The sequence below is a fragment of the Stylophora pistillata genome, chromosome 10 (assembly GCF_964205215.1).
Source record: "Stylophora pistillata chromosome 10, jaStyPist1.2, whole genome shotgun sequence".
Lineage (NCBI taxonomy): Eukaryota > Metazoa > Cnidaria > Anthozoa > Scleractinia > Pocilloporidae > Stylophora > Stylophora pistillata.
In genome coordinates, this window is record NC_142528.1 from 15,354,001 (window position 1) to 15,366,816 (window position 12,816).

At 38.7% G+C, this 12,816-nt stretch overlaps 4 protein-coding genes and 1 pseudogene across 8 annotated transcripts in view; 3 read left to right on the forward strand and 2 right to left on the reverse strand.

Annotated features, from left to right (window-relative positions):
• The window catches only part of LOC111339145 (uncharacterized), a 1,112-nt gene extending 805 nt beyond the window's left edge, over positions 1 to 307 (reverse strand). The window contains exon 1 of the mRNA XM_022945733.2: positions 177 to 307. Within this exon, the coding sequence (XP_022801468.2) occupies positions 177 to 243 (67 nt within the window). The 5' untranslated portion in view covers positions 244 to 307. The remainder of the gene's footprint in view (positions 1 to 176) is intronic.
• A 167-nt stretch (positions 308 to 474) lies between these two features.
• LOC148721943 (uncharacterized) overlaps positions 475 to 12,816 on the forward strand; it is a 547,091-nt pseudogene continuing 534,749 nt past the window's right edge. Inside the window, exons 1-3 of the transcript XR_015992420.1 lie at positions 475 to 1,871; positions 2,020 to 2,166; positions 2,269 to 2,822. The product of XR_015992420.1 is annotated as an uncharacterized LOC148721943 (transcript). The remainder of the gene's footprint in view (positions 1,872 to 2,019; positions 2,167 to 2,268; positions 2,823 to 12,816) is intronic.
• LOC148721944 (uncharacterized) lies at positions 2,854 to 5,037 on the reverse strand. The gene is made up of 3 exons (XM_088735843.1): positions 4,595 to 5,037; positions 4,356 to 4,519; positions 2,854 to 4,276 (listed from the first exon to the last, which is right to left on the reverse strand). Exon 3 carries the CDS (start codon positions 4,270 to 4,272, stop codon positions 3,094 to 3,096), a length of 1,179 nt encoding a protein of 392 aa, XP_088591969.1. The 5' UTR covers positions 4,273 to 4,276; positions 4,356 to 4,519; positions 4,595 to 5,037; the 3' UTR covers positions 2,854 to 3,093.
• Positions 5,337 to 9,121, forward strand: LOC148721945 (uncharacterized). Of its 4 annotated transcripts, XM_088735844.1 has the most exons (6): positions 5,338 to 5,804; positions 6,080 to 6,314; positions 6,464 to 6,571; positions 8,512 to 8,615; positions 8,830 to 8,945; positions 9,103 to 9,121. In XM_088735844.1, the coding sequence occupies exons 1-4, from the start codon at positions 5,445 to 5,447 to the stop codon at positions 8,520 to 8,522; spliced, it is 714 nt and encodes a 237-aa protein (XP_088591970.1). In that variant the 5' UTR covers positions 5,338 to 5,444; the 3' UTR covers positions 8,523 to 8,615; positions 8,830 to 8,945; positions 9,103 to 9,121. The 4 variants fall into 4 exon arrangements, with proteins under 4 accessions (XP_088591971.1, XP_088591970.1, XP_088591972.1 ...); XM_088735845.1 differs by lacking the exon at positions 8,830 to 8,945 and having other exon boundaries at positions 5,337 to 5,804; positions 9,103 to 9,120; XM_088735846.1 differs by lacking the exon at positions 6,464 to 6,571 and having other exon boundaries at positions 5,340 to 5,804.
• On the forward strand, positions 9,658 to 10,137 carry LOC148721946 (uncharacterized). Its single transcript, XM_088735851.1, has 2 exons — positions 9,658 to 9,860; positions 9,962 to 10,137. Exons 1-2 carry the CDS (start codon positions 9,662 to 9,664, stop codon positions 10,120 to 10,122), a joined length of 360 nt encoding a protein of 119 aa, XP_088591977.1. The 5' UTR covers positions 9,658 to 9,661; the 3' UTR covers positions 10,123 to 10,137.

Genomic DNA, 12,816 nt, shown 5'->3' on the forward strand with positions numbered 1-12,816 from the left:
TGCAACCTGTGTGATTAAAAATCATCAAACAAAGCACACAGGTACTAGGAGCTAATCGCTCACGAACGGCGGCAAGCCCATTCAAGCATCTTAAAAATGATAAACAAGAAAATGCTCATGGTTTTTTGATTCATTCGCGATGCAGGCTACCCAGCCATAGCTGTTCTTCTACTTACTTGCTGACTGAAATACAACAACCACGTGCACCATAATCATGAATACATGGAAACCAGAAAAAGCCATTTTCGTGCCTTGACTCGTCCGCTCGAATAACAGTCGTGCTTAAAGTCAGTAGAGGTAATCCCGCTATCACGCGGCTAACCCATATAAGGCAAGAGAACCCATATAAGGCAAGGGTGCGTACGACGATAGAAAATTATTCATGCAGAAAGGACGCCTTAGATTTGTTAGGTAGTCTTTCTTTATAAATATTTGTAAAGAGGTCAGTCACTTTTATCACGAGGCCCTGGCTCAGGAGATCTGGGCGACCACTCCCCATGTAGCTCACATAAAATAATTAACAACTATTCACCGAAGTGGAGGTGGTTAGTGGTGGATATTTACCGAGCCGCGAAGCGGCGAGGTAAATATCCACTGCTAACCACCGACACTGAGGTGAATAGTTGTTTTAGTATATACTAAAAGAGTGAGATAATATACACCACCAAAAACTAATTTGAGTGATTTCTTCGTCTGTCACGGATGCAAACGGGACGCCATTTTTTCTCCAGTTGCTCGGAAGTAAATAGCAAAGGATATTCAGAGTTTGACAAGCCAATCAGAGCGCGCTTTCAACGCTATCCACTGTTTTAGTATATACTAAATTATCCTATCATATCCTATGGAAATCGGTGAACATCAGGCGGTGTACGTACTCCGACTGCGTTTCATCATGGTCGTAAAACAAAGAGTGAGCATTTGCTTCATGAGGGGACGCAAATCGTCTGCACTGGAAATACACATCAAACTCCCCAGGCGTTCTAATTCAATTAAATATGTGGTTTTTATGTCAGCGTTTGCGTGGTTAATATCGTTAGCACCCCTTTCGGTTGGATCTGGATAGTGTCTGTTTTTGGATCTGGACAATGTTCTTTATTTTTTCCCAGATTGCTTTGTAGTGCATGTAGTTTATTTTCCCAAAAAATGGCGCCGAGGAAAGGTTTTTCGACCTTCGCTCGCGTCGTCAGTGATGCATTAAGCGGGCATAATTACTGGTATGTGCTCACAACAGAATTTTGTGGAATTACTCCTCTGCAATATTTTAAGCGATCGCCGATCCTGACAACTTTTCCAGAAGATTTCTGCCGAATTGAAAGCGACAAACTTCGGCTTCTCGATGGGCGCCCCTTCGTCAACAAGAAAAATTCCAGCGCATTTGAAGTTGTTTGCTCGTCTTTTGGGCTTGTATCGGTTATTCTGAGGGAAAAATTAGGTTCTGTAGTAGGAGGATCCGCCACGATTTATAAAGTTGAAGAATTTTTGAATGGCTTGGATTTGAGTTCCTTCAAGGGAGACGGCAACGACTTGAATTGCGAGCGACCACGTGCAGCCCGGCGCCTTACAATGACCCCTCAATAGGCCTTTTGCACCTAGAGGTCACGTGCTTGGAAACCCCATAGCAACGCCCTGCTGGACTGCAAGCGTTCCAGTAAACAAAAGTGCTATAGAGGTCAAGCATGTGTGGTTTCAAACAAAAGTTTCAAGCGTTTTAGAGACTTAGTTTTTTTTAATCTTGTCATTGTCGTCAAGTATCGTACTGAACCCTAGTTTTGGATTATATTGAGAACCGACTGCTGTTTCAAACGCCCGCTTCAGGAAGGTTTGCGGATGCAAACACTCGTCGCGACGAATCAAAATGGCGACTTCGCAAGGTATGTGTAGTAAAAAATACACATAGAACGTTACTTATTTAAACTATTTTGGTCGAAAGCTACTAGGAAACAAAAGTGTATTAAATAAAAAAAATATTTGCAAGGAATGAAGACCGTAAATGCTCAAACAAGGACATTTTAATAACAGATGATCAAGAGACACAAGACATTTCTCGCCTTCCAGCTTTGACATTTGAAGATGTTGTGAAGTATTCGAAGGATAGGTCCGGCTGCAGCAACACGGCAAAAGCGTGCAAGTTTATGGCTGAGCCAGGCTATCTACACGATATTAAAGGTACATAGATATTCTGTTTTCTTACTATAACCCAAAATATAATATTAAATATATGAACACAATTGTCCAGTAATTTGAAACGATATCTTTTATTGTTTTCAGTTATCTACAATGGAGATACTTCGATTATTGGCTGTAAGTGCTACCGGTCAATGAGAAAAAGTGAGCTACCTCATAAATTGGAAGTAACCATAAAACTTACTGGAGATAATTCTTTGGCTGGGAGATGCTCCTGTGTTGCTGGCATCGGTGGATTTTGCCATCATGTAGTTGGTTTACTTTACTACCTAGCCCTATTAAAGCAGCTTGGACACAAATCAATACCAGATGAACTGACATGTACAATGATGAAGCAAAGATGGAGTGTGCCACGTGGGAAAAAAATAGAACCTACACAGATACAAGATGTGTTGGTCAAGAAACCTCAAATGGGTGCAGTTTATAGTAAGTATATAAAGAGCACAATCTACTCACCAGCAACTATGTATGGAACATTAACGAAAGAAACTTTCGACGGTCTTGAGCCTCAACCACTATTTGCAAACATTGTACCTAGTGTAAATGAACTCAGCAGTGTATCCTTTGTGCCATGCAAATTTGGTGATGTGCCTAAGGGGTGTGTTTTATCATATCAACAGAAGTTGTCAACAGAATACATTATATGGTATTCTAATTAATTGAAGTACACACACTAAACTCACAGAACATTAGAAGTAAGCAGTACTTAATTTGACTATTTTAAATAATAGAGAACAAAAACTATTTAGTACTAACTTATGGTCTTGTTGTTTGCAATAACTTTAAACAGAACACAAGACTTCAAAAGAGCCAAAAGACGCAAGTTATGTACATAACAAGTGTTATAGTTTAAATGGATTTCCAAATATCTCTGAGGGTCATTCAGATTAATTTCTACATAAGAATTTCTTATCTACCTGGATTTAAAATCAAAGGCCCTTGAAAATTTGTAAGAAGGCAAGCAACAGTATAAATTTGAGTAATTGAGCCTAGTGTTGTTAGTGGCACATCAGAATAAAAAAAATGGTACTCCTTAATTCTTCTGATTGCCCTCTCTACATGAATTCTTAAACTAGCGATTGACTTGGTCTTTAATACATCTGCCTCCAAAAACTGTGTTTGGTCCTCAAAAAAGGGAGGAATATTCAATTCTACATTTTTTGCATTTAACAAAGGTTCAATGTCAAATCCTTTGTCGGCCATGACCGAATCCCCTTCCTCAAGCAGATCTAAAATCCCACTACATCTAGTGATCTCTTTGTCAGAAATGCTACCTGAATACAGTGAGGAAACAAATGAAACAGCACCATGTGGGGTTATTCCAATCAATCCCTTAAGTGTTGTACTGCTCTTATATGAAGAATAGAGCTGAGACTGTAGTAAAAGTGAACTAGGTGTCTGCACAAAAATCTCTGTACAGTCAAGTATAACTCTAGTACTAGGATACAATTCCTTAAAACCATCTGGTATGTGTATATCTACATCCTCTCTAGTTGGCCAAATCATTTGTGTTCCAAGCAAAAAGTATAAATAATTAGACCAGGTGTTTAGCTTTCTAGATACAGTTGATAGGTGAATTTGAAAACGATGAGCTAAATCTTGCTCAAACAACCCAAGTTTTAATCGAACAAGGAACATAAACATTTCATCAATTAAGAGCATGCTCCTAGCGCCAGGCCTACTCCCTCTTTCACCTGATGCATAGCAATAGGTCATATTTTCTGCCGTTGGTCTAACAAAGTCAAAAAAATTCCTCAAGAGTTCATATGACGGAAAACTAGTGTAAAACCTAATAGAATCTTTGTCAGAAGAAAATCTTTCTAAACCGAATTTGAGTAGAGCAAGCTGTTCTGCAGCTTGCCTTTTCAAGTAAGCTATCTCCTTATCAGCTTGGGCTTTTATTGTCTCAGCTTTGTCTTTCATAACCTGCACCTCTCTAATAGCAGCAGCAGTTTCATTCTGGCTTTCAGCTAATTGCTTTTTCGTTGCTAGCAATTCAGCTTGTAGTGCTTGTATTTCCTCCTTTTGAGTATCCTTAATTGGTGTGTTGTTGATTTCTGACTCTGGCTCTGACCCATCTGTCTGCATATCCCTGTATACAAGATAAATGAATTATGTATTCTAAACGACACTAGAAAAACATCTTGTTTGTTAATACACAGGAAACTAACCTATCTATATGTCGTATAATCTTCCTCCTCACTTTTGGCTCAGACGTCCAATCAAACTTCGAAGGAACAGCTCCCCTCTTAAGCAATCTACGCCCAGCTTTATCCGGTGCAAGGTAATCCTCATCAATAAAATGCCTGGAACATACCCTTGTAGCGGTAGAAATCTAAAAACACAAACCAGTATAAAATTGAATACCAGTTCTCTAAATTCTTTAATCTGAAACCGACCCTACTCATACCTTGAATTTTGGGCCTTCGTCTCTTCGTATTTTCACAAGCCACTGTTTTCGTATATCCTCTTTGCCTGGTTGACCGGGTATTCGATGAAAACTTAGATCGCTGTCATACCTCGAGTCTCCGTTACAGCGGGGAACACAACAGTGAAAAGTTGTGGACTTTCCACAAACTTTTGTAACAGTAATTTCATTGCCATCATCACCGGTGTTACCTTAGGAGAACATATAAAAGAGACATTACATATGTTGTCGCTTTTAGCGCGGGTGCTTTTGTGGCGCTTGTATAGCACAACTTCAAACACAAAAATTTTCCTTGTTTGGACATTTACGGTCTTCATTCCTTTGAAAATCTTTTTTTTTCTGGAATATACTTTTGTTTCTTAGCAGTTTTCGACCAAAATAGTTTAAATAAGTAACGTTCTAGGTGTATTTTTTACTACACATACCTTGCGAAGTCGCCATTTTTATTCGTCGCGACGAGCGTTTGCATCTGCAAACCTTCCTGAAGCGGGCGTTTGAAACAGCAGTCGGCTCTCAATATAATCCAAAACTAGGGTTCAGTACGATACGTGACGATAATGACAAGATTAAAAAAAAACTGAGTCTCTAAACCACTTGAAACTTTTGTTTGAAACCACACGAACTTGACCTCTATAACACTTTAGTTTACAAGAACGCTTGCCGTCCAGCAAGGCGTTGCTATGGGGTTTCCAAGCACGTGACCTCTAGCTGCAAAAGGCCTATTCAACACTCCGCCTAGCTAGTACGAAAGAAATGCCTGTCTCGGTTCATTTGACTCCTCCAAACAGTGGCAGTCTTAGTTCTCCTAATCTAAAGGAGATTTCTGAAAGGAATGATTTGGAGACCCCAGAAAAGACTTTCCTTATCAAGAAAAGGGGGAGCCGCGTTCTCCAAGATGCACAAGGCATCTGTGAAAGGAGCCGAGAAAAATCAACAGTGCTTAATTTCCAGCATGTGTGCTTTTGGTGATCCTGAGGCCAAGGCTATTGTAAATGAGATTGTGGAGGATGTGGCCCTAAAGAAAGGAGTTAAACGGACGGTGGAAGAGCTTGTTGGTGATGAAACATTTTCCTTATACATGGAAAGCCTCCGAGTTCCAGATTGGGTGCTATTATATTTCAAGACCAAGGCAAGGGTATCTGGTAATACTTGGCAAGCTGTAATCAATATCACCAAACTTGGAAGGACAGGGGTTAGTAAGGTCTGTTATTAGTTATCAATCTTAAGAGGCTTCTTTTGGAAAGGATATGTCTGCACTCAGATTTAATTTATCCCAACTTGGAAGCAGTTCCACAGTAACAAATTTAATGCTTGAAAGTGGTAGAAGAAGTGCAAGTCTCATTATTATTTACTATTACTATGATAATAGCTAATTTTTTTAAACCTCAGTTATATCAGATGTATTTTTCATGTTAATTTTGTTGTTTTAATTTTTCTTTTGCTTTCTTTCTTTGGCTTCCGTTTTAGAAATCCTCTGACACACCAATATTGTTGAACCTTAACCAAATGAAGGCGGCCAAAAAAGTGATCTTTGGAGTTTGTAAAGAATACATGGATGTGAAAAAGGTGCCTTCTCCTTTACAAGGTTATCAGGTGGATTTGTTTCCTGTTTTGGAGTTGATTGTCCGCGAGCAAAGGCTGCATAATGTGTGCTCACCAACTCTCAAACTTCTGATGAAGATAGATGGAAGACCCTTTTGTGGTAAATACTGACTGTCAGGGTTAAGTCTGCTGCCATAAATTATAAAACAATACCTTATTTCGGATTAAGTGTGTGGTTGTGCATAATTTTTGTTCCCATGAATGAGAATGAAATAATAACCATTTCTATTATCATTTTTTTATGATCAGGTAGAAATCAGGTTTTGGTTGGTCTGGTTCCCCGTCTTAACCCTGTTTACAACATACAGAGTGCAAAGTCTTTTACCCACTGGCCATTGCCAATTGTAAAGAAAACAGGTTCATCATTAATTTCTATTATTTTATGTTACTAAAATACTTTTTCTCCTTTGCTTGACGTGGTTACAAAGTTTTTAATTTGCACAGTAGAGACACTTTCTTATAAAGCTTTCCTTACTGAAAGCTTATAGTTTTATAGAACATATATGTTACAGTTTTCATAGTTGTATTGTTGACTCAATTTCCAGTACTGGCTCTAAGATCTGACAAATGTAATACACACACACACACACACACACACACACACACAAAATACCCACATGTTATGAATTAACCCATTAACGTCCAGTGCGCCCTCATGCGCCCGGAAATAAAACCCCTCTGAAAATCCAGTGCGCCCTCATGCGCCCTGTCAGATATGACTCGTTTTTATTGGCTGTAGCTAAGAAACCGTAGTCCCCTGGGTATTGAAATATAGCTGAACGTGACCTGCATAAATTAACCTTTCATTTGATGTTATGTTTTTCATTCAGCGATTCGTGTGTGATTTTTAGCGAATTTTTGAAAATAGCATTCAGTATTTTAGCGTGGCTTCTCGCGGATTTGACGATACTTCGCGTTCTTCCGATGAAGAAGAAGAAATCTTTCCTGGTTTTTCTCTCTCGAAGTGGCTGAAAATCGACAGGAACGGCAGAGAAGGCTACAAGAAAAATCTGCGTGATGTTGATGGAGAAATCGGGTAGATCTTTGATTTCGGCAAGCGCTAAGGGGGAACAAACTCCGATGTCCATATTTTTGCTAGCAAAGAAGAAGAAGACGATGAAGTAGATAGCGACAACAAAGATATGCCTTTGGGGTTCAATGGTCAAACACATTGAGTGAAATTGACATCGAAGAGTTTACCATAATTTCCTCATGGCTCAACGAAAGATCTGGGCGAGGGTGCAACATCGAAAGATTTCCTTAATCTTTTCATCGACGATGGGAGAAAGCAAAGTGATAGACGCGCCTTCGAAACATATGCTTGTGAGCAATGCGGCGTTGCATTATGTCAGCAAATGCGTGGCGAACTCTCCTGCTTTTCAAAATAGCACGAAGGAAATTAACTCTTAAAAAACACTTAACCTTTGATCTTAAATTGTACCTTGTTTTTTTTTCGTTCTTTGGAGCGCTGTATTAGGCCGTAAAGCCCAATTTCATTTCACCTTCACTTTGCAAGTCGTGAACTGGTCAAAGATAAAAACAACTTTCTTTGTTTGGTATAATCTAAGCTTTGTTCGTAGTCTCTAACTGAAAGGGTTCTATTCAATCGATAGTTATTTCATTCTTCAATACTTCCATAGACGATTTACTGCCAGGTCGGTGTAAGCTTAACTCGTAAATTCTAGTTTTTTTTACCTCGTGACGTTCACTGATGTCAGCACTGGCGGTAAATTCAAATTTGATCTGTGCAAGAAAACTTACGAATTTCACTCTCTTACCCGTGAGATGGCCTGTTTTAATGCAAAATGTTTTTGACTAATTCTTTTTGATTGCATTTCTGCTGAGTTAAGAGCAGCAATTGAGACTTACTGTGGTTTTAAGATGTTTTCATTTCCTTGTACATAGTAGGTAGTACAGCGATGGTCACTTTGTTTACTTGATGTCCATACTTTAATATTTTTTTTAAAAAAGCATAACATACATCTTCAGTATTTAAGCAGTTTAAGTAATTCTTTATTGTATTGGCAATCATGTTTTAAAGTTTCACTGCTGAAGAGTAAAACCAAGACATAAAATGGTAAATTTGTTTGGACCATGTGGGTTTTTTTAATTGGACAGCCATTTTGTCTGGATTTTCAGGGGTGGTCTGGGCTGAGGGCTTTGGACCTTAATGGGTTAAACAGAAAGATGAAAAAACCTGCAAATCCTTTTGCATTATAAGAACATTACCCCAACATAAGCTCTGAATAAACAACAAGTTTCATCGGTTGTCGTCATGCCTAATGTTATTTTGATAGGGAAAGCCTGAAGGTACTTTTAAAGGATCTAAATGAACAAAAGAGAATCATCAAGAACCAAGGAATTTTTGTTGATGGCATGAAGTTCAATGTAGAATTTGATGGTAAGATGTTTCTATTATTTTGTTATTTGCAAGAACATTAACCTTAATCTTTTTAAAAGGGAGGATGCTGACTTTCTTTTTAGAAACTTAATTGAGGGTTTTTTTTTTTCATTATCAGTGACCATTATTTTAAACAGTAAGTTAATTTTCTACATGTTCCGGGGTATGTCCTATCATAATTCTTTACTGCTGTTGTTTTTTTGTCATATCTTAGTTTCATTGGACTACAAAACACTGATCCTTCTTTTGGTAAAGAAAGGGGATCTTGATTTTCAACTTGGTGGTCGAGGGGTAGATGCAGAATTCTGCTTTATATGCAATGCAATCAGGGTTAGTATTTGTGTTGGTGTACATGTGGATCAATGAGCATTTCTTAGTTGTAGTTCATCAGTTACAATACACAAGCTACAGTCTTCTCTAATAATGCAACCAAAAAATTTTGTAAGATAATATTAATTTATTTTGAGGTAATTTCATTTCCCATTAGGGTTGCAAATGTCATGAAGTGGCCCCAGATGAAACCTGCCTAGAATGCCTATGAAGCAAGTGTAACATAGGCAGGTATACTTTAAGTTTAGCCATTCATGATCATTAAATAATGTACAGGCTTATGTAGGAAATGCTTGAGGCCTTTTGGGTACCAAAGTTGATGCATTGGTAAGAGCAGCCACCTTCCACCATTTATTTATTGCCATGATATTCATAAGACTATTTATTTTTTATTTATAAATAATAATAATGATAAACTTTAATAATGTGTCAGGGGTATTTAGCTTGAAGCTAATTGGGGACACAACTTGGAACGTTGGTTTTTGTGGAGGGAGGAAAACCGGAGGACCCGGAGAAAAACCCGCGGAGCAAGGATGGTAGGAGGCGATTGCTCTCACCACTACGCCATCCCTGCTCCTTTTGGGGTACCCATTTACAATATAATTATTGTAAATGCACCATTCTTATCCATAATTTGCAGATCAACTGGAATCCGGGATGATCTCCTTTTTCTCCTTGATGAAGAGCTTACTAGCATTCAGTTGTGTGCACCACATATGGAGATGCACAATACAGAGCAGTTGCTTGCATCCATTGGTCTGATTGCCTACAAGATTGGTTCACTTCCAGAAGCCAATCAAGCCCTGAAGTGCTTTGGCCCAGAGTCTTTTCATGGTGATAGAATTTCTGTTAAGAAGAAGAGTGGTCAGGAGTCTGCTATTTCAAAGCAGAATATTCATGTTAGCTCTATGTCGGGTGCATGAGTGGTCAAATTATTGGCTTTGTGTGTATTTTACAATTGATTCACTTTGTGGGTATATCTATTGTTTTTCCCATTGTGATAAAACACATTTCAGGTCCAACAGAATTTGAAATTCTTCAAAACCTTGAAGAGATTGTGGGATTCTCCCTTCTGCCGGACAAGTTGAAGCTCTCCTACAGAGATGTAAACACAGCTAAGAATTATGTTCTTAACTGTGTTACATTTTGTCAGTCCCGTGTTGATGTAAGTCTTTGATACCAGAGGTGGCATTGGCAGGTACCTTCACTTGTGGTTCAACAGTTCTTGTTTATTTTTCTTTAAATTATGAGGTGTGGTTTATATTGCGCAGCGCCCAGATGTTTCGTCTGAGAGCACTTTTGAAATGGGCACCATTTGTAAGTACCTGCTTCCTTTTCAATTTCACAGTATGCACTAGTTACCTTTCTTATTTAGTATTTAGTATTTATTACCTTTCCTATTAATCGTATGTAGAAGTCTGTACTTTAGGTGGCACACCCTAAAGTGCAGTATAACCCAGCATTTTTGTATTTTTACACTCTTTCTATGATCTTATTTAGTAGACTGTACTTTAAGGTGGCACACCCAAAAGTACAGTATAACCCAGTATTTTTGTATTTTTACACTCTTTTTATGATTGTAGTCAATAGACTGTACTTTAAGGTGGCACACCCAAAAGTGCAGTATAACCCAGCATTGTTGTATTTTTACACTCTTTCTATGATCTTAGTCAATATGCTGTACTTTAAGGTGGCACACCTAAGAGTGCAGTATAACCCAGCAATTCTGTGTTTTTAAACTCTCTATATGATCGTAGTCAGTAGTCTGTACTTAAAGGTGGCACACCCAAAAGTGCAGTGTAACCCAGCATTATTGTTTTTTTACATTCTTTCTATGATCATATTCAACAGGCTGTACTTTAAGGGCACACCCAAAAGTGCAGTATAACCCAGCATTTTTGTATTTTTACACTCTTTCTATGATCTTATTTAGTAGACTGTACTTTAAGGTGGCACACCCAAAAGTACAGTATAACCCAGTATTTTTGTATTTTTGTATTTTTACACTCTTTTTATGATTGTAGTCAATAGACTGTACTTTAAGGTGGCACACCCAAAAGTGCAGTATAACCCAGCATTGTTGTATTTTTACACTCTTTCTATGATCTTAGTCAATAGGCTGTACTTTAAGGTGGCACACCCAAGAGTGCAGTATAACCCAGCAATTCTGTGTTTTTAAACTCTTTATATGATCGTAGTCAGTAGTCTGTACTTAAAGGTGGCACACCCAAAAGTGCAGTGTAACCCAGCATTATTGTATTTTTACGCTCTTTCTATGATCATATTCAACAGGCTGTACTTTAAGGTGGCACACCCAAAAGTGCAGTATAACCCAGCATTTTTGTATTTTGACACTCTTTCCAGGATCATAGTCTGTACTTTAAGGTGGCACAGCAAAAAGTGCTGTATAACCCAGCATTTCTTTATTTTTAAACTCTTTATATGATTGTAGTCAGTAGTCTGTACGTTGAGGTGACACACCGAAAAGTGCAGTGTAACCCAGCATATTTTGTACTTTTACACTCTCTCTACGATTGTAGTCAATAGGCTGTACTTTAAGGTGGCACACCCAAAAGTGCAGTATAACCCAGCATTTCTGTATTTTTAAATTCTTTATATGAATTCCTGCGTAGAATTGAACTTAGAGTTGCGAAACGAAGTGAAACCGGCGTTGATTGTTATGTTTTCCCTTTCTCTGGGTTTTTTCTCGGGAGTTAAAAAATCCATTCCCAACGTACTGAGCCACAATTCCGTAACAACATAACAGGAAAATTACACAACTGTAAACAACAAACCCAACTAAAAAAAAAACAAAAGAAGATGGTACTGTAGGGCGGGAGCAGCTCTAGTGAGAACTATAACTAGTAATACAAACTAGTGTGGATGGGGCCTGTTTTGATTTTTTATATGCAAATACGATGGTAACTCTCAAAGTTCATGTAACTTGACCCCTTGACCTAAAGTTGCGTGTTGTACTTTTAACACTTTACTTCTTGAATAATACTACCAGAAGTCACGCACGAGAGCCGCGATCAGAAAAACTTATCTTAAAAATGACGTTTAAAGTTTCCCGAGAACTGAAAGCAAACAACCTATTCTCGCAGAATTAGGTTAAAACGGCCTTTCGTTCGAAATGCGTACATCAAAAACATTCTCTGTTGTGGTGCCGGAAGTCACTGATAATTACGCACTCGGTAATTCAGGCTCCGTCCACACGAATGTGTTGTGAAAGGAGAAACAGAAAGCTCACTTTTTCTTTCTGAATTAAATAGACAGTGTAAATCTAGCAGCGAAAAGTTTACTTATCTATATTCAACGTTTAATTTTGCAACTCGGTAGCCTGCATTTAAACACCCCAAGTAAAATTCACGATCACCCAAGTTGTAGCTCCTCCAGGTCATAGTTCTCTCGGCTTCACTATGTCCAGGTTGTAGAGATCACCATGACTTCTTTCTTTTAAAATATTCCGTACCCAAAAGTTTTTCGAGGGGTCTTAGTTTTCGAGGGGTCTTAGTTTTCGAGGGGTCTTAGTTTTCGAGGGGTCTTAGTTTTCGAGGGGTCTTAGTTTTCGAGGTAGACTTGCTCAGAAGTCGCGCTTTTGAGCGCGTTGCTCGACAGTGAGCGCGAAGCGCGAGCGAGTCGAGCCGAGAGAGCGAAGTTCCTGCGGTTCCTGCCACACCAGAACAGAAAACCAAGCGAACAACTTTGAGAAAATCTATTTTCGAGGGATCTTAGTTTTCCAGGGTTCTTAGTTTTCGAGAGGTCTTAGTTTTCGAGGGGTCTTAGGTGTTAGGTGTTAGGTCTTAGGTCTTAGTTTTCGTGACACCCCCTTGGAGGATGACGAATCGACTGACGACAGGAAGAAAGCAGT

Coding starts and splice junctions, on each gene's coding strand:
- LOC148721944 (XM_088735843.1), bottom strand. CDS start 4,272: ATGCAGACAGATGGGTCAGAGCCAGAGTCAGAAATCAACAACACACCA.
- LOC148721945 (XM_088735845.1), top strand. CDS start 5,445: ATGATTTGGAGACCCCAGAAAAGACTTTCCTTATCAAGAAAAGGGGGA. Junction 5,805..6,079: donor CCAAACTTGGAAGGACAGGG/GTTAGTAAGGTC, acceptor CTTCCGTTTTAG/AAATCCTCTGACACACCAAT. Junction 6,315..6,463: donor AGATGGAAGACCCTTTTGTG/GTAAATACTGAC, acceptor TTTTATGATCAG/GTAGAAATCAGGTTTTGGTT.
- LOC148721946 (XM_088735851.1), top strand. CDS start 9,662: ATGGAGATGCACAATACAGAGCAGTTGCTTGCATCCATTGGTCTGATT. Junction 9,861..9,961: donor TCATGTTAGCTCTATGTCGG/GTGCATGAGTGG, acceptor AACACATTTCAG/GTCCAACAGAATTTGAAATT.